Genomic DNA, 21,242 nt, shown 5'->3' on the forward strand with positions numbered 1-21,242 from the left:
GAATTAGTTCTGAATCCTACCAATTGACACTGTGTTTTTAAATATTATATTTACTGGGTCAACGTTTCTGCTAGTGTGGGTTTAGTCCCCGTGTCATCAGCCCCTTTGTAATTTACAAATAGCTCCATATTAATACCAAACTGTTACATTAGTTTCAAACTTAACTACGGTTAATTGGGTTCCATTTTTATGTGTATGTCTCCTTTGGCCGAGCTGTTAAAGTTGCGGGCTGTCAAATACCAGGCGAATCGGTGCAGTAGGTTCAAATCCTGCCAATAGACACTTTCTGTTTTTAAATATTAATATATTAATGTATACTTTAAGTCATACACATGCCAGAAATGAAATTAACTTAGATAGTTAATTCATATGTGTGTGCATCATATATGTGATGTTGATTTAAAAAAAAAAAAAAAAAATATGTATTAAAAATCCATGTCAAAGCAATATTGTATGTGCTAATGAAGGTTGATATTCATGTATATGTTAAGTGGGACTAATACATCTACAATACATATGCATAGTGTCAGATACATACAACACCTAACAGTTATGTAGTAACTAAGTTATATGCAGAAATGAATGTACAAAAGACATGTAGAAGAAAATGAGAAACCATGGACAATATAGATATGAACTTGCCTACATAAGTATGGTACGTAATACAAACTAACGATTTGTGCACCTTCTGCAAACTGAATCATTAGAACATTTATTTAGTTTTTGCTCTCATACTTAAACATTTTTTTAATGTGGTAGTTCGTGGTCTAATATAATTATTTTAATAACAAGCTTTGTGTTGATTAGTAACAAAACACAGGCTGTATTAATATATATAGTAGACTAGGCAGTAGCAATCTAATTAAAATTACATGTAATAGTGGAGCTAATTTTAATTAGATTGAGGCAGTAGCCCTCGTCAGAAATACACCGGCAGTGACGACACGCCAGACATTACTGTGCTCTATATTTAGTAAGCGCCCCGAAAAGTTCGAGCTACTGCTGGGGCCCCTGTCTGAGCGTTCGAACACGCACTGGCAAAAACGCGATTTTATATTATGAGGTGCCAAATAAAAGCAACAATCGACCCTAGAAAATCCTATTAGGATTGTAATATGTAAGAGGGGAAACGATGTATACACAATATCGCCTGTTTTACTCTAAAACCATAATCATGACATCCATAAAATAATCTAAAAGACAAAAATACAAATATATCAAGTCACGTTATATTTTATTTCAGAATTAGCTGAAACTGACAGTGTAGGCTGTACATGTATTTGCCGATTTAAGATAAAGAAAAATGTTGCCACTGGTTTTTTAATTTGTCGAATGTACTGCCGAATCCGTGAAACAGGTTGGATGCTGAAATGCCCTCAAAGCCTCCGGGATTGGCGCCTTTGGATGAAACTGAGGTTGCTAGGCCGTCACCGCTGAAATAACAGAACTATACAGACAAAAACTATAAGACACAAAATTTATGTAATGGATTCATTAAATTGATCTTTGCTTTTACAGCACTTTATCATTACATGTTTATATGAAGAAATAAAACATGTTTTAGAAGTGAACTTGAACAATGTCCATTTGAATGACAGCACAAATTGAAAATCGTATTCTTTTCTGAAAGAATATAATATATAATTAGCTTTCACTCGTTATATCCTTATATAAGTTGTCCTCTTTATTTGTTCGTTACATGCTACACGGGTAGTGTTCCTTTTGTGCCACATGGAAATTAAGTGTTTTCTGATTGAAGAATGGTAATAACATTAGATTACCATAGTTGTTTTTAACCAAGTTAAAGAAGAAATAATAACAAAACATGTGGAAGAAACAAAAAGTGCAAAATATATCCAAATCACATCCATATTTAACATTCTTAACTACTTTTATAATTACAACATCATGTCATATTAGCTACAAAAGTAAACGTTTTTTACAAATATAAAATAACGGTAAACTTTGAAGAAACGTTTTAAACGTTTTTTTAATAGACATTATCTTGTACCACAAAAATATTGACATTGTTCTTTTCTTTGTGTGTTTCTGAATAATTTGCTATATAATAATTAAAGCCATTGTAAACACTGATTGTAATGTTTTCAACATTTAAAATACTTGTGTACCGTCAACTTAATCTAGGCATACTTACATATATATATATAAAAAAATAATAATAATAAAAAAAAAATATATATATATATATATAAATATAACACACACACACACACACACACACACACACACACACACACACACGGTATGCAGTCAATATATTGTGTGCCCACTATGGGAGTCCAGAACTGCCCGACATCTCCTTCCAATTGAAGTCATAACATTACGAAGTAAACCTTGTGAACTGGTAGCCCATTCTGCCTGTAGTGTCAGTGCCAGCTGTGGGCGATTATGTGGCTGTGGTTGATGCTGTCTCAATCGTCTATCCAACTCACCCCTTAAATGTTCTATGGGTTTCAAATCCGGAGATCTAGCAGGTCATAGCGGAACCTGAGTGCTGTTGTTGTGTATGTATGCTGTTGTTACTCTAGCTGTATGTGGTCTTGTATTGTCGTGCTGGTCCGGCCAGTGTGTGATATTGCTGCTTACATCATCACACTACTACCACCGAATATATCCACTTTCTGTATGCAGTTTGCAGCATAACGTTCACGACGACGTCTGTACACTCGACATTTCCCTCAGCGCAACACGGCCAACAACGAGACTCACCACTAAAACATACACTTCTCCATCGCATTTGAGGCCATACTCTGTGGATTTGACACCACTGACGTCGTAGTCGACGATGTTGTTGAGTCAAAATGACACGTCTGGATTAAATACCTGCCTCACGTAGTCAGTTCCGCATCGTTTGAGCCGATATCTTATGCAAACCTGGTATTGCGGAAGCAGTAGAGGTTGCCGTGACGGTCCTTTGCCGTAGATGAATTACTCGTATGTAGTGGTCCTATGCCACAGTGGATATTGGAAGGTCGTTGCTGGAACCAATACCACAATCTGATCAGTGTGCTTGGAAATACATCGTTATGTGTAAAATTGTCAAACGTGCGTTTCTTTTTTTTTTTTCTTTTTTTTTGGTAGGGAGAATATATATATATATATATACATGTATATATATATATATATATACATATATATATATATATACATATATACATGTGTATATATATATATATATATATATATATATATATATATATATATATATATATATATATATATATATATATATATATATACAATACAGTATTCTTCCTGGCGTGGCTGGTATAGTGCTCTATCTCTTGGGGAGCCAGTATAAATATATATACCGTTACACCTTTTGTTACAACTTTAAGTTGTAACAAAAGGTGTAACGGTATGTATATATATATATATATATATATATATATATATATATATATATGAAAGGTCCATGGGAATAAACTGTGATGTCCAGATAGTATTATAACGGTCGTTTATGTTAAGGTCACACTGACATACTAAATTAAAAACCTATAATTATGTTAGGCCATTAAAAGTAGTTGGTAAATTATGCTTTCTTAGGCATAGATATTCCACGATTACACAGTTGTAAACGTTAAACATTTAAAATATCACCTAACAAAAAAATGGTTATTCCCGTGGACCATTCACGTATATAATTATAGTTATATGATACGCATTATAAATGCTATATTATTACCTTTCTAAAGCAGCAGCCATGTTGAATTTGTGTTCTGGGCATTCAGTGATCCTGAAGTCACCAGCACATCCCTTTTCCACCCAGTAATGAGTTCCATTATGTCCGTAGAAGACGATCTCCACCCCGTTTTGTGTCATCTTACAGCGGTAGAAGTCACGTCGGACGATCTCCACGTTAGTAATCAGCATGTCCGGGTTCTTTCTCGGGTACAGGACGAAGAGATTCCATGTGTTAAAGCTGGAGTAAGGTTTCGCGTCATATGAAACGCAGCCTAATAGTGGAAAAACTAATATATTAAAAGTTGAATTTTGTTTTCAGTATCGTATTAAATAGGTGTAATCAAAAACAGATTTTGTATCCATGGCATAGAAGAAGATCAAGAAGACGAGAGAAGAAGAGACAAGAAGTAGTGAGGAGAAGAATATATATATATATATATATATATATATATTATATTATATTATATTATATTTTATTTACGAGTCATCGGGGTCACGAAAAAAATTGAAACCAGTAATTTTTGTTTGATACACCATACTTTTTCAAGCAATAAATAAAAGCAAACGAATTATGTGTCATTCGTGCATTCTAACCAATACAAACCGTCATCTTGTGAGTAAATGATTCCAGGAACGACCATACACAGGATAACTAACGCCAGTGGCAACTCCATAATTAGATCCTACACTTGAACCTGAAATATAATTTTATATTGTTGTATATTACGATATGTTAATTACTTTATGAAAAAGAAAACAACGAATATTATATATTATAATATTAAAGTTTGTTTTGTTTAACGACATCACTAGAGCACCTTGATTAATTAATCATCGACTATGTATGTCAAACATTTGGTAATTCTGACACGTAGTCATCATCAGATGAAGCCCGGTATGTTTTTCCTAATGCAGCGAGGGATCTTTTATATACGCTTTCGCACATACTTTAAAGAAGCAGGCTCAAAGTTGCACAATTATAAAAAATATATTTATCCTCTTTTTTTTGAAATGTAAAGATTATACCTTTAAGTATATGCACACATCCAAATAACTTCACGAGACGTCAGTTTTATCTCTATATTGGCAGAAAATCGGCACTGTGTTACATGGCTTTTCATGGCTTTTTTTTTTTTCATTTTTTTTTTCACAAATAAATCTAAGATGATTAAAGTCATAGTTATACCTGTTCAATAAATGTTAACAATTACAAAATTAATTATAATAATTAATTTTAATTTTATTAAATTTTATCAATTATTACTATTACGTGTATTTTGTATTTATATTTACCATACATGTTACGTCAGTGAATTTATATTAATTAGGTCACAGGAAACCTTTAGGGGCAAAGGTTTGGCAGGTGACAGATTAGTTTGTTGCGGTAATGATACCTAAGACATTGATTGATGAATGAATATAATGAATAGATAACCTATATTTAGATATAGCCTGTAACCACTATACAACGTGTATACTGAGGGGAAAAACAACAACCAACAAACAGCAAATTATTGCAGTTCAAGTGGCTATAGGATTTTGGAGGAATAGAATGTTAAGAAAAAAAAAGTGATTTTAAAATACACCATTGGCATTGACAGATGAGACGAAGGCACCCTAGTTTTAAATAAATAAAACGGTATAAATAATATTTTCATAGCATGCACCACTAATAATAATATTATTGAAAATTGTACCTGGATGCATGTATCCACGGTTAATCCAGAGCACTCCCACGTAGCTCATGGTTTTATTGATATCTCTACTTTTATACCCCGTTCCGTAACACATTTTAATGTTATTCACCGTTTTCACGAAAACGTGATTTCCCAAAGTTAAATCAAGATTACATAAAGCATCATCGTACCCAAAAGCATTTCTCTGTACAAAAGAGCCTACGGGATGTTATTAATGTAACGTGACTTTCAACCAAATCCAAAAACGTACATATGCAAAGGTCATGTAAGTTTATCTTTCTATTTCTTTGGGTACCAATGCACAAATATACTCAACAACAAAACAGAAAGTGTACGTGTAATGATACTGAGTTTATTTTATCCAAGGTTGTCATAGCCGGGGGTGGTAGTGCGGTTAAGCTTCCACTGCTTATAAAATGCTCCAAATGGCATGCGTCTCAAATAGCCTCTGGCAATCAGAGTCCAGCTCCTGGCCTTCTCGTGTGGCTTAGCCCGACGGAACCGTTTCTACTGACAGGAAAAGGGGCGAAGGCGGGTAACTGGCGCCCAAAAACCAGTCGCTAAATTTCGGGTAGATGAAACGCATTAGCCTGGGAAGGCAGTTCATTTAGGGGAAAGATAACCCTGATTTTAAATATCCAACAACCCAGCTATGAGTTAAATAGCATCTTCGTCCCAACGGCAGACCAGGCGGAAGAGGAGACGTGAAACTCCCAACGGCTGTGAAGGCGAAAAAGGACAGAAGTATGGGTAGGGGGAATTCATCAGCCTTGGCCGGCAATCCCACCTCAGAGAAGGACACTCCCGAAGACAGAAGATGTCGGCTGAGGGCAGCGGGTAGACCTCCTTTCCCTAACCCCACTCATAAGGAGAAAACCGGATATGTATGCAACCCCACGACTATGGCCATCAAGCTTTCAAGCGCCATGGGTGGAATTTTGAGAAAGTACCTTACAGTGATAATCAACAGCACTACCTTCAAAAACCAAAATATAAGTTCTCAACGGGGTAATTCCATTGTGACGGACGTGTGTTCAGCCCGGAGAAAGTACCCTGCTAAGCACAAGGATTTCATATCCCTTTTTTTGGGGGGGGGGGGGGGGGAGATGTAGCCCAGTGGTAAAGCGTTCGCCTTACACGCGGTCTGTTCAGGATCGATCCCCGTCGGTGGACCCATTGGGCTATTTCTCGTTCCAGCCACAACTCCACAACTGGTGTAACAAAGGCCGTGGTATGTACTATCCTGTCTGTGGGATGGTGCATATAAAAGATCCCTTGCTGCTAATCGAAAAGAGTAGTCCATGAAGTGGCCACAGCGGGTTTCCTCTCTCAATATCTGTGTGGTCCTTAACCATATGTCTGACGCCATATAACCGAAACCGAAATGTGTTGAGTGCGTCGTTAAATAAAATATTTCCTTCCTTCTTTATTTTTTTTGGATGGATATATACTTAAACGCAATGCTGCCGCGGGTCCGCCGGCGATGTCGGTGACCCTGGTGAAAAAGAATAATGATTTGCAGGGGGAGTGGGTGGGGGGTAAGCATACACCTGTAGAGCACATTGATTAATGATTAACCATCGGCTACTGGATGTCAAACATTTGATCATTCTAAGTCTTCAGAGGAAACGTGCTACATATTCCAATCAGTTTCCAATCTACATGATCTGGCATACCATGCCCTTTTAATACATCGTGAGGGACTGGTTGCAGTGGGGAAAATAAGTTAGAAGTGGGGATTCACTTCTATGACTTCAGACAGAACAGGCGAGCGCTCAACTGGATCCCTGTTTTCATGCTGTTATTTGCACACCTGTTCACTTGTCTATATATATATATATATATATGTATGTCTGTATGTCTGTGTGTGTGTGTGTGTGTGTGTGTGTGTGTGTGTGTGTGTGTGTGTGTGTGTGTGTGTGTGTGTGTGTGTGTGTGTATGTATGTATGTATGTATGTATATATATATATATATATATATATATATATATATATATATATATATATATATATATGTTATATTTAATGCATAACTGCTTAATTCAAATATTTTTAAAAATAACAGTAGTAATATTGCTTTTACTTTAAAAAATCAAATTTCAATGTTTGGTCCCTGGTTTTTTGACCCCGTTTCCAACCAAAAAGTTAACAATAATGTGTATATATATATATATATATATATATATATATATATATATATATATATATATATATATATATATATATACATACATATATACATACATACATACATCAATACATACTAGCCAGTGCCAGGTCTGCCCACTGTTTCATGCACGTAAGCGGGATCGACCGCGTAGATTGTAGGCCCCATGCATATGGTTGAGTTAAAAGAGATTACTTTTTATGGAAACTTCGATAGCTCAGAGCGTATCGTGGTTAGTCTTGCAATTTGCGGGCGAATCGGTGCCACAGATTCGAGTCCCAGCAACGGCATGGAACAATTTGTGAGGCCAGAAAGGATTTAATTATCTCCTGCGCCAGTGCGTTAATATCTATGTATGTAATAGTCAACCTCGACATACATACAATATATAGATATTCATACATCAATACATCAATACATACATACATATATATATATATATATATATATATATATATATATATATATATATATATATATATATATAAAGCTTTATATATTATTAAACTTCAGTACCATAGCATTTAAAACCCAATTATTCAAGTTTAAAGGGAAGACCCCAATTTTTAAACACTAGGGCATATGTTTCACCTAGACCCTAATTTCAACCCGTAAAAATTGTTAATAGACAAACCTGTAACATATTTGGATACAACAGAGTGAAACAAGAGTCTGTGACGTTGAAATACCCTTAAAAATAGACTAAAACTCGACTCCATAATCATTACTTGTCAGACGCACGTGCGTTTTTTAGAAATATGAAAAAAAATGCATTTTGTGGTATAAGAAATACCAGAATGACTAGAAGCACTTCGGTTGTACGGCAATGGATAATCTAAAGAATAAAACGTAAGTAATATTTGATTTCAGTGATCATAAACGGCTCTAATAGTGAAAAATGTGCCTTAGTGTTTAAAAACTAGGGTCTGTCCCTTTAAACCAATATTCGTATGAATAGAACGTTGACCTTTTCCTGGAATTGCCCAGTGATAACGATTCACGTAATGTTAAATATCCCTGCAACTCAGTAGTGATGTGTCGTCACCGCGGGCTTGACAATATCGTCTTATGGACGCTACTATAAACTTGTCCAACAGCATAATAATTGGGGAATGGAGTCTATTACACAAGGGTCTGGTACGGCTATCGAATTTTCATCGTTAAATTACGTTTTTGCACGTGAATATGTCTCCAAAGTTCAACCCATAGGTGTTCCATGGGGCTGAGGTCTGTTGACACACTGGTCAAGCCAATAACTTCTCGTGGTTTGATTCAGAAAGTCCTTGCATACTCGGGCGGATGTGCGTCACCGTGTTAAAATGTCATATACGCTGATGTTGCGTAAGGTATGGAAGAACAAGCGTCGTGCCTGGATGTTGTATGCTGTCGGTCGGTTTCTTACAGTTTAAGCAGTAATTTGCAACTGATGGGCAATGATTATGTGTTGTTAACTTGTTTTGAGGGTCGGGAGTGGGGTGGGGTCTGAGTGTGGGATCGCATATACTGATCCTGTGCAACTGATGTAACTTAAAGCTTGCCTCCTACCACTACGAGAACGGCTATTGACGTTTAGTGTGCCTTGTTACACCAAATCATCAGTCAACGTCATTGACACTGTTTGTTTTGTTTAACGACACATACTAGAGCATATTGATTTATTAATCATCGGCTATTGGATGTCAAACATTTGGTAAGACTAATATAGTCATAGAGAAAACCTGCTACATTTGTCCATTAGTAGCAAGCCTGAAGGGATATTTTATATTCACCATCCCACAGACAGGATAGCATATACCACAGCCTTTGATATACCACACCAGACGAACGCTTTACTACTGGTCTACGTCCCATTTATATTGATTGTATAAAATGTTTCGGGGGGGGGGGGGGGGGGGTTGCATACAACAGACGTGTGAAAAGTTAAGTTTACATGATTTGGACGGATCAAATTAATTAGTGGCATTTATTTGACATTTATCTCGAAAAACCAACATACACAATAGGATTTATAAAAAGGAAGATGCATAGGCGAAAATATACGTTTAATTATGAAATATACTGAACACATAATATACTAGGTCAGTTACTATTAGTAGACTTTAGAAAGCTTTTGATTCTCTATTATGGTCTTTCATTCAAGATGCTTTAGATATTTTTTATTTTAAGACTTCTATTAAAACTTGGATAAAACCATTTTATACAAATTTTGTCTCAGCGATAATGCGAAATGGGCACTTATCAGAAGCTGTTAAATCAAATAGACAAGGTGACCCATTATCTTCTTACATATTTGTAATATGCGCGGAAATACTGTTAATAATTTTACTACGAAATAATAAAGACATTAAATAAACATTGACGGAGAAAAATTCCTGATTTCTTAATATACCGATAACACTACATTTATCTTAGATGGATCCCCAGATTTCCTGTACAATAGGAAATATTAAAACACTTGCTACACTAGATTTCTTTGCAAAAATATATGGTCCGAAGCTAAATTTTTCAAAATCAAAAATAATATGGATAGGCCGAAAATGATATTCAAAAGAAGTGTTTCATCATTTTAGGTGGAAGCTAGATGGGGTTCAAGCAATTATACTTTATTAGGTATTAATGTCTCTTTAAATTTAGAAGATATTTATTAAAGATAATTTTGAGCCAGAAATAGAAGAAATTGAAATTGCAATGGTAATTGGCGAAACATCCAGTGTAAACAATCAATAAACGATATAGCTGGTATAAACAATTGTTTTAACTGTAAAATATTAAAAAATAAGAAGCCTATTTCTTATATAAAAAAGTGTGCAGAAAAAGAAGTTTTTTCATTAGTGATTTGGTTAATAGCAAAATTTAATATAAAAACAAACTTTCTAGAGTATGCTTCTTTAATTAATGCAGTGAAATATTTCATAAGGATTATAGAAAACATAATTATGGAATAAACGTGTCAATTACAAAAGATAAACCAGCTCAACCCCACAAGCTAAAACAACTTAAAACATTCGACACCGACTTCTCACTACTAACACTTTTCTATATACAATACATCATAAAGTTTGTTCTGTTTAACGACACCGCAGGAGCACATTAATCATCGGCTATTGGATGTCAAACATTTGATAATTATGACTTGTAGTCATCAGAGAAAACCCGCCACATTTTTCTTAATGCAGCAAGGGATCTTTTATATGCATTTTACCGTATACAGGAAAGCATATACCACGGTCTTTGACCAGTTGTGGTGCACTAGATTGAACGAGAAAGAAAAACCCAATGGATCCACTGAGGTGGTTCGATCCTGCGACGCAAGCACTTCAAGCGAGTATTCAACCAACTGAGCTAAATCCCGGCCCCACAATACATTATATTAATTCAAATATATGTACTTTTGTAATCGTATACAAGAGACTATTTCATGATTGTTATTATGTTAAAGAATTTTGGGGAAATATTACAAACTGGATATACAATACAATAGGAAAGTATATAAATATAGATAACTGACATACATGTATTGTCATTTGGGGTCTTCTTAAGAAAACAAACACACATGCAATAAATCGGTTTAATTATTAACATAAAATATTGTTACAAAATAGAAAACCAATTCGTATTTATTTTAAACATGAACTAAACATTTGATATCAAATAGAACAAAATATAGCATTTAGTAAATGTGAGTATGAACGCTTCAACAGAAAGTGGGCATTGTACGAGCCACTGTTGCAATATCAAAACAATACAATATTATTTATGAAAATAGGGTCAAGCTTGTCTACATATTACAGAGAATATACAATTTGAATATAATATTAATAACTTAAAAATATTTGTTCTAAAATAGGGGGTTTTTTTCTATCAAGAAAGATATATCAGTGCGAATGTGTTGTATGAAAGTGTGTATTTAAAAATTTTAAAAATTAATAGAATCACTATCTTTCATTCTTCATTAAGGTCTACTATTTAATATTATACAAATACTGTCTAAATTCCTGGTTAATTTAAATTGATATTAGCTTTTAAAAACACATCATTCATGGGTTATGTAAACCAACTGTCCCCTTTTCCTTAGATTGGGGCAGTTAATTGTAAACAGGGTATCTGTGAATAATAATAATTAAAAAAAACATTTACCCCCCCCCCCCCCCCAAAAAAAAAAAAAAAAAAAAAAAAACCCATAAAATATTTATACCATGAAAATAGAAAGAAAAAAACTTGTCTGCTGTAAAAACTATAATTATTAAAGAAAATTTGGAATCTGACAAATGTATCTTATTTCAAAATGATCATTATGAAAATTTTAAGAAACAATGGGAGCAGTGGTATAAATATTTCAAGCAGCATAAAAGATGATTAAATGTATAAAATATTGAGATATATTTATTTCTAAAATACTTTTTTCCGATGTTAAATATACATGACATATTTTCCTCTTTTTTTCTTTCTATTTGGCACCCGTTAATAATTTTAAAAAACCCAAATCAACAACAACAAAAACAACAACAACAGCAACAAAAACAAAATAGCAAACAAACAACAAAACCAAACAAGAGTACCGGTGAGGTACATGATACGCCCATCAGGAGTTTGATGGAAAACCATATCTATATTAATGAATATGTTACGGGTATGATTCAATTCTAATTATGCCATTTTTTTTGCAATGGGATGGATGAATACTTTGTTTTGGACCAACCGCCATCCCAAGTTGTTCCTACATATGGTTTGATGGTCCTGTATGCATCTGTATCCAAGATATGGTCTTTTCAAGGATTTACTGTTATGTGCAGTAGACCCTGAAAAGTAGGTCACTTTGACCTAGTAATAGTATGCGACGCGCCACCATCCCAAGTTGTTCTTACATGTGAGGTTTTATGGTCATGTATGCATCTGTATGCAAGATATGGTCGGGTCAAGGATTTACTGTTATGTGCAGTAGACTGTGAACAGTAGGTCACAGTGACTTAGTAATAGTATACGGCACACCGCCATCCCATATTGTTCCTATATGTGAGGTTTGATGTCCCTGTATGCAATATATGGTCCGGACAAGAAAAAGTTAACGGGCAGACGTACGGGCAGACGGATGGACAATGCCATACCATAACACGACCCATAGATGGGCGTATTACAAAGAACCGTCTTGTATTCTGTGTATGTGTACATAAGGTTTGCTGATTATGTCTATTCGTGTGACTCTAAATACAGATCTGTAAGCGTGTATATATTTTTCCATTTAAAAAATGCATACTGTATGTAATACAAAATATATATTGTGAGACAGTGAGTTCAGGGCACCCCAATCTTGACACTGCCATTCTATGTTCTGGGGACTATAAAATTACTACACACACACACACATACACACACACAAACACACACACACACACACACACACACACACACACACCAAAAAAAACCACTAAAAAAAAAGAAGAAAAAAAGATAACCCACAAAAAGCACACCAAAAACCCCCACAAAAAAACAAAAAAACAAAACAAAAAACAACCACAATTAATGCTGATCCTTCGTCTATCATTAGAAAACATAATAACAATGAACATATCAGGCCCCGTGCTTATAAAACTAAAATTTTAGAGTCCAGACTCAATCTCTAATGACGTCACACAATTTGTATGGCGTTGTCATAATATTAGTGACTCAGACTCTATTAGAGTCTCGAGTCTAGACTTTAAAAGTTATACCAGGCGGTATATTATTATTTGTTACCATGGGAGTCTCAGCTCTTTCACTGTTTGTTATAAAAAAGACAACGAAAGCAGAGGCGGATCTAGGGAGGGGAGGGCAGGGGCCCGGACCCCCCTAAATTTAGCGATAGTTATAATTTTATTATATATATATTAATTTTCATTTTTTTTACAATTCCCTTCCAAACCTTCCACCTCATGTCACTGCACCCCCCCCCCCCCCCCCAAATGGATTTTCTGGATCCGCCACTGGAAAGAACGAAGGAATATGGTGTCAGCGAACAGGCGATAAGTAAATGTGTCATAAGTGATTGTACATAAGATCTGGGTTGCTCTGCAGAAATTTAGTACCTCTCAGTTGTCACATATTGTAAACTGATGGCGAGTGTGTTCTGTGTTGTGATTGGTTATTGTAAACTGATGGCGAGTGTGTTCTATATTGTGATTGGTTAATTACATTCTTTTTCCCGGGATCAACTGAAAATAACACCCGGATAGCTAATGACGTCGTTAGAAAGTGACGTCATTAGCAATTGGAACAGGCCAAGTTGACGGTTCAAATGCCCGCAAATGTTTCATTTTTAACTTTGGTCAAAAATTACATTTGCAGGATAAAATGTACAATAACACCCGCAAATCTAAAAACTCCATATATGGTTATCTCCTAACTCAAGATGTTTATTTATTGTATTCATTTGTGTAACCTGTAAAGTGTAACTATCGAAGTTGAGTTTTAACCAACTTCGGATGTAGTTGGGTTTTTTGTGTGTTTTTTTGTTGTTTTTTTAATTTCAAGAATAACACAATTTAGAAAAATAAAATAAAATAAAAATCCCAACAAACAAAACCCATCCCATAATTTATTATTCGTTCACACCATATTTAGAGAAATCAAAATAAAATAACAATATTAAATCCGTGACTGGATGCCTTTAAATCAAGAGATTCAGCTGGGGTAAGTTCAGTCAACCATTTGTCGTTAACGTCCGCTAAATAATATTGTACTCGACACAGTCAACCGAATGGGCGTCTTAGCTGAAACAGGTGGAAATAACTCTATTCCAGATGGCGCGACGATCGACAGGGTCCCAGAAACCTGGTTTGTCTCGGACTGGCTTCAGGTTATAAGCGACCAACTGAGTGACTTGAAATTACGTATCAGTTTGTTTTAACAGTAAAGTAATATTTTAAATATCAGAATGTCTTTTGTTGCATTTTTCTTAATGTCTATCTAACTGGGAAAAGGACATAAAAAAAAAAAAAAATTGGGGTGGCAAAGTTGAGTTTTTATGCGGCAAAGTGTACCCATGCACACGTTTTTATAGTGTCAACACGAACGCATTGAGTATTATACAAAATATATATTTATTACCTTTACTGTTAATGTCTTTTCCACCATATCTAAGTATATAAAATACTAGACCGCCCTGTGTAGAAACGTCCTATATAGAGCCGTCATCACTATATATATATATATATATATATATATATATATATATATATATATATATATATATATATATATATATATATATTAATACTACACACCCACACGTTATACCATCGACGTCCCAAACTGCGTTCACCTAACAACAAAAACACGAATACGATATTTACGGAAATATTATTCTACATTTTTCAGCTACAATACGTGAAACAAAATAGATTTTAATCATTTAACGTAAAAAAATCAACAATTTGGATGTAAAACAAATCCATTCTAGTAAACAAAAGTGAAAATCCCTACAGTAAACAGGAAAAAGTGCGACGTTTCTAACTGCGTCCAGGCGCATGCGTTTGCAAAAAGTATCGTAATGCGCATGTGCAGTTCATTATTTTCCATTTTTAAGACAACTACATGAAAAAATATATGTTTCTTAATTATGCACAGTTGCCGAACACTTAATTTATTCATTTTTTTAAAAGGAAAAATTCAATTTGTCAAGCGTTCTGGTTCTGTCCGCGTTTTATCAACACACATCGCTCACACTTGATGTCAATACTGATAGGCATTACGTCCATACCTGCGCATAGTTTGTAAAATAATTTTTTTTTAATGAATTGATTCTAAATTAACAAAATTTATATACTCAAACTTATTTACAACTGTTATGAATGGATTATGAATATTATTCACTACAATAGAGGCACAAAAATGTAGCATACCTTTTGCAGATCGAATATAATAATTGAAAACAAATTCTAACAACAGGGGTCCTAAAATTCATAAAAATTAAATTCTTTGGCCTTGTTGATCTGGCACGTGTGAGATCATGTGACACGCATCGAATGTTAATTCATCTTTCTCCATTTTAAGTCAATTTCTACGAGTCATGTGGACCCCGTATCGGTAATTTTAAGGAATAAACAAAAACGACATAGTAAAATTAATGGTTTTAGGGGTTTGTAAAGTTTTGTATTTAGATACTTACTTCGGGAACCAGTCAATTAGTTTGCAAACGTTAGCGAAAAATGGCTGGCTGAACTTGACGCTGGTCTCGGTTATGTTGTGGTCCATTATCACTCGGCCTTATGCAAGGATATCAATATCACCATTGTTGTTTTCTCTATTTGTGTATCACTTCGGAAATGTGATGAAAGCTGAAAACTGTTAAGTTACCAACTTAAAATTTTGAATATTTCTGTTTTGCTATTTGCCGATAATACAGTTGTACTTTACAGGCGGTTTACAATAGAGTGGGGCGGGATTTAGCTCCATTGAGCGCTCGATTGAAGTGCTTGCGTTGTAGGATCGAACCACCTCAGTGGATCCGCTCAACTAAGTGGGTTTTTTCTCGTTCCAACCAGTGCACCATAACTGGTCAAAGGCCGTGGTATGTGGTTTTCTGTTTGTGGGAAAGTGCATATAAAAGATCCCTTGCTGCTTAAGGAAAAATGTAGCGGGTTTCCTCTGATGACTACCGTACGAATCAGAATTACCAAATGTATGACATCCAATAGCCGATGATTAATTAATCAATTTTCTCAAGTGGTGTCGTTAAACAAAACAAATTTCTTCTTTTTTGTTAACAATAGATATTAAAGTTGTTACATCAATAAATGGAATCCATTGGAAATACTGATACAACCAAATAATGTTTTTTACAAAAGGACAATAGTTATATTCTGACGCTTCAGTTAATGGGCCAGTTATAAACACTGTTGATAATATTAGATAGGAATTAGATAGTATTTATAAATTATAACTGGCCCATTGAAAAACTACTGTTCGTTGTTACATCAATAAATAGAATCCATTGGGAATACTGATACAACCAAATAATGATTTTTAGAAAAAGACAATGGTTATATTTTAACGAACAGTGTTTTTTCAGTGGGCCAGTTTAGGAAATCGTAATTTTGTAGAATATCTTGATGAATTTGATTTTATATTTGAATGCCCACAATTTAATTAATATCATGTAAAGATATTAAGAAATGACAAGAACAATTCATCAGTTTTCAAACTAATCCAGATTACACAACCCAAGTGTCAGTCATCACTGCCATTTGTAAATTTCTTTATGTTGCTAGAAAAAAAGCATTTGTAACTACTTCAACTTTATCCCCTACCAAACTAACCAAACAGTTTTACCATTTACTTTCTCATGTTAAACTATATTACACACTATAGTGTTATCAGTTTTGTAGTGTTTAGTAAACAGGTTTTTCCCCCCTATATATGTGCCGTAAGGTACAAAGGAATACATAACAATGAACTGAACTGAATAATTAAATAAAATGTTGAATTAAACTCCACATTTAGTACCTTTTTTCAATACTTATTATTATATACAAGTGTACATATATATATATATATAAGTAAATTTATAGACTTATTATTATATATAAAAAGTACATTTATAATACTTATTATTATTTTTTTTAAAGTACATTTATATACACAATTGTATTAAAATTGTACAGACCTCACTCGTGTTCCCAGCAGTTTGGTATTAGCAGGAAATGCCGCATCAAAGCTATATTTTAAAAAGCGAATACCCACCTTTATTTTTGATCAATAGTGCAGAATCATTGGTGATTAATGTCAGTGAATAGCTGTCAGTCACACGGCTTTTTACTTCCTCTATCATATGTCATACTGGTGGTGTACAAACACTTCCTGTCTTGTGTTGTCCATGCTGTGATGGGGTGTGGAAAAAGCTAGAGAAATAATTTTTGGTTGTTTTTTTCTCTAGTTGTTGAGTTTTTTCAGTTTTGTTTTTTTATATACATGTATATATTATTATTTTTTTTTTTTTTTTTGGGGGGGGTGGCTTTTTTGTTTGTTTAATTCCAGGTGGGGTTTGGGTGTGTGTGTGTGTATGGGGGGGGGGTTGGCGGTTGAGTGGGGTGCATGTGTGTGTTTCGGTGGGGGTTGGGGTGGAGTTGGACTGGCTGCTAATCATTCGTTCTCGTCCGTGCGTTTCTACACGTAAATTAAAAAGAACACATGAGTTTGAGAAACGTGAATGAAAGGCAATTAATTACTTCGTATCCCCTCTGGCGATACTGTTAGCTGTTCATTTATGTAAAAATATAAAATCAATTTTATTGGAGTAGGTATGACAGTGCACATAATATATGTACAATTTAAATTTTCAAGTCACAAAAGAAAATGTTGACATATAAAATGTAATTACTTACCAAAAAAAAGAGCAATAAAAATAAAATTCTCAGCATCATGACTCACTAACGTGCGCCATGATATATTAATATATTGCACTAACAGATCTTCAAAGGAATCCATTATTTGAAACAAATTCATCCGTGTTCAGTGCCAAACCCAACATTTTACTTTCTTTCTTTTTGTTTGTTTGTTTATAGATATATATATAAACTAGGTTTGTTAAAAAAAAAAAAAAAAAATATACAGTTCCTCACATACAAACACAGTCCATGAGTTGTTCAATACAGTATTATCATAAATACAAGCAAAGTGAAAGCTAAATCAAAACCCCTTAATAAATAACTGTAGTAAGTACATACATATATACTGACGGAAAATACAAACGCAAGTTTAGTTTTGGTCATATTTTTTTTAATCCGTATACTAAATGTGGTAACATGTGACACACAGCTACCTCATTGTACTGTCTAAAGAATCTTTGGTTAAATTTGGGTCAACTGTAAGAACGTGCGAAGACTGCATGCTTTTTACAGATTTGTCAAGAAAATGTGCATCCGGGCCACTGCCACGTGCTAGATGGACTTTAACGTCATACCAAATCGAAGTTTTGAACAGTACACATTGAATGCACAACATTTTATTTCAACACGATTGAAAAGCAAAATGCCGCGAATTCTTACAAGCTAATCGAAAAGAGTAGCCCATGAAGTAACGCCAGCGCGTTTCCTCTCTCAATATCTGCGTGGTCCTTAACCATTTGTCTGACGCCACATAACCGTAAATAAAATGTGTTGAATGCGTCGTTAAATAAAACATATATCCTTCCTTCCTTGAGTGCTCGTAACATATTTAATTAGTGCTTGACACTAATTGGTCTGATTGGCAGGTCGTGACCTAAGCAGGTGAGATCACGGCAGACGTCAGATTACCAATGAACTAATTCTAATCAATGTAGGCCCTACATGTAAAAATAAATATATAAACTATATTGTATGAAGTTGAAATCGTATCACTGTGACAATATGGTAACTTATAAATATGGTACATATAAGAGATAATGTAGATCTTTAAAATTCAGGTAGAATAAATATAAAATATATACTAGAAAAAAGTTAAATTGGCGATTTCTGGAAAAGGGAGATAAAAAATATGCATGTATGCAACAATTGTAATGGAATAAAACATCCAGAAACCAAAGAATAAATAGTCTTACATCAGTTATACATGACCTTGATGTAGGTTCATTGGCATATCACACGTAGATGGAGCAAGTTACTGCTATTAAATCAAGTTCAAGAACACATGGAAACTACAGTTGATTTTTGGGTAAAGCCGCTCTCGGGTCACACACACTAGTTTTAGTTGTTTTCACCTTTTTACATACGTTTTTTTTGTTTCCTCCCCGAATTTTGTTTTTCATAATAGGGTTTTACGTCCCCACCCCACCCCCGTGGAATCCTGAACCTGTCCCTGAATAACATAATAGCAGTCTAATTAAATGACAGGCACTTGACACGCAATTTACTCGCCCATATCAGGGCCAGCTCCTGTTAACAATGGTGTTAAACTCTTTATGTTTTGAATTAATATAACGAATCTCGTTTAGAGATGGAAAGAGATAATGAGACCAAATTTAATTCACTATTAAGGCTCATATATACTGGATGCAGTTTTTAAAAATCGAAATACATAGTTTCAATGAGAGCGTCTAGACTGGATGCGTGCGGTGCGTGCGTCTGCAAAACGCATGCGGTCAATAGCAATGAAATAATCGTATAGTGTATGCCTGAAACGCAAGCCGCAGACGCCAATCCCAAAATTACTTTTCTTGCGCCAATTGGCAAGGTGGAAGAGGACGGAAAACATTAAAGAATGGAAATACCAGTACAAAGACCAACAAACGAAACAAACCTTACCGTCCAATTCCAATTCCAAAAAGGTTAACGTGCACATTCAGAGCGAGCTGTTGTAGCGCACGCCTTTCCTGGGCACAAGTACCGGCCTCGGCCGGTTCCTCCGTCCAGGACAGGAAAGGGTTGGAGAGGTGAAGGAGGGACCGCCTGCACTGGCAAGGGAGCACCAGCAGTCCAACCGTAGCTGGTAACAGGCGGGAGGTGGTATGGTGCTATGTAATTTGGAATGTCCCGTAGATTAAGCCAAAGAGAAATGGTGCGCATTTTAATGAAACAATTTTGGCGCAATTTTTATGGTCGTTCTAAAAATAAAAGATTGGGAGCTACGTACGAGTTTGGATTTTTAGTAGGCCGAGAGTAGCTCGTCCTTACCGTCCGGATACGAATGTCCTTATACACATTATACACATGTTCTTATAAGGACTATCAATAAGACTCCCACCAACAGAACGTGCCCTTTTTAGAGTACGCCCAAACGATCGAGTCCTCCGAAGGACCAATCACAGAGCACCAGTCTTAATAGTCCAACCACCACATCCCGCGTTGAGGCACGGTTCCAAAAAGGAGCTACCTTTCGATCAACTAAGTCAAATCTACCAATGAGCCCCATTTTCAATTTCAATGAACCGTACTAAATCATGCGCCAAAATTATTTTTAAGAAATTACGTAAAATGTTCTATTTGACTTTAATCCTACGGAACATTTGCAAATTCAATAGCACCAAAACCAACCCTCGTCATCTACCTGTACTGCCTTGCACATTCCAACGCGGGCGACCCCATCTCCCACCCACCCAAACCCTTTCCTCTCCTGGATGGGACGGAGGAGCCGGTGAAAGACGACACCTGGGCGCTGCGCCAATAAGAGGCGTGTGCTATAATAGCTTGTTCTATGACCTCACCTGACCGCACCAGGCTCCACACTCAAACCGCACGCACGCCCAACCCATGATCCTTTAGAATAGGCCCCTAAACAGACGCAATGTCAGAAACACTTTAACTTTTGGATACTAGATGGGTGTGGGTTCTTTTGTTTTTATTTTATGCACCACATTTGGTAATTTTAATATATAGTTTTAGAGAGGAAACCCGCTACATTTGTTCCCATCAGTAGAAAGGGATTTTTTATATGCAGGTTTCTAAAAATTACATTTAAAAAAATCTTAAAAGGTATGTGACCCCCCCCCCCCCCCCCCATTTCCTTGCAGGTAAAGAAAGAAATGTTTTATTTAACGACGCACTCAACACATTTTATTTACGGTTATACGGCGTCGGACCTTGCAGGTAGATTAAATGTGAGGTGCCACCAGGCGCGTGTGTAGGAATTTTAGCAGGGGGTTGTGACGAGCAGAGTTCATGTTCATGCTCCCCAGGAAAATACATTGAAAAACATTCGCGAAATCCACACCCAACACACGC

The 21,242-nt window shown here is 35.3% G+C and overlaps 1 protein-coding gene across 4 annotated transcripts; it reads right to left on the bottom strand.

The window, feature by feature from the left end:
* Nucleotides 1-1,217: 1,217 nt before the first annotated feature.
* LOC121382566 lies at nucleotides 1,218-17,309 on the bottom strand. Of its 4 annotated transcripts, none has more exons than XM_041512037.1 (4): nucleotides 17,287-17,309; nucleotides 4,310-4,400; nucleotides 3,707-3,977; nucleotides 1,218-1,433 (listed from the first exon to the last, which is right to left on the bottom strand). In XM_041512037.1, the coding sequence occupies exons 2-4, from the start codon at nucleotides 4,377-4,379 to the stop codon at nucleotides 1,289-1,291; spliced, it is 486 nt and encodes a 161-aa protein (XP_041367971.1). In that variant the 5' UTR covers nucleotides 4,380-4,400; nucleotides 17,287-17,309; the 3' UTR covers nucleotides 1,218-1,288. The 4 variants fall into 4 exon arrangements, with proteins under 4 accessions (XP_041367971.1, XP_041367973.1, XP_041367969.1 ...); XM_041512039.1 differs by lacking the exon at nucleotides 17,287-17,309 and adding an exon at nucleotides 17,210-17,278 and having other exon boundaries at nucleotides 1,218-1,447; XM_041512035.1 differs by lacking the exon at nucleotides 17,287-17,309 and adding an exon at nucleotides 17,210-17,276.
* Nucleotides 17,310-21,242: the final 3,933 nt, after the last annotated feature.

This window comes from Gigantopelta aegis, chromosome 10 (assembly GCF_016097555.1).
Source record: "Gigantopelta aegis isolate Gae_Host chromosome 10, Gae_host_genome, whole genome shotgun sequence".
NCBI classification, from domain to species: Eukaryota; Metazoa; Mollusca; class Gastropoda; order Neomphalida; family Peltospiridae; genus Gigantopelta; species Gigantopelta aegis.

Excerpts from the sequence above, each read along its gene's own strand:
- LOC121382566 (XM_041512037.1), bottom strand. The coding sequence starts at position 4,379 with ATGGAGTTGCCACTGGCGTTAGTTATCCTGTGTATGGTCGTTCCTGGA. Across the intron at positions 3,978-4,309 it reads CATTTACTCACAAGATGACG|GCTGCGTTTCATATGACGCG; the intron begins GTTTGTATTGGT and ends TTCCACTATTAG. Across the intron at positions 1,434-3,706 it reads ATGGCTGCTGCTTTAGAAAG|CGGTGACGGCCTAGCAACCT; the intron begins GTAATAATATAG and ends CTGTTATTTCAG.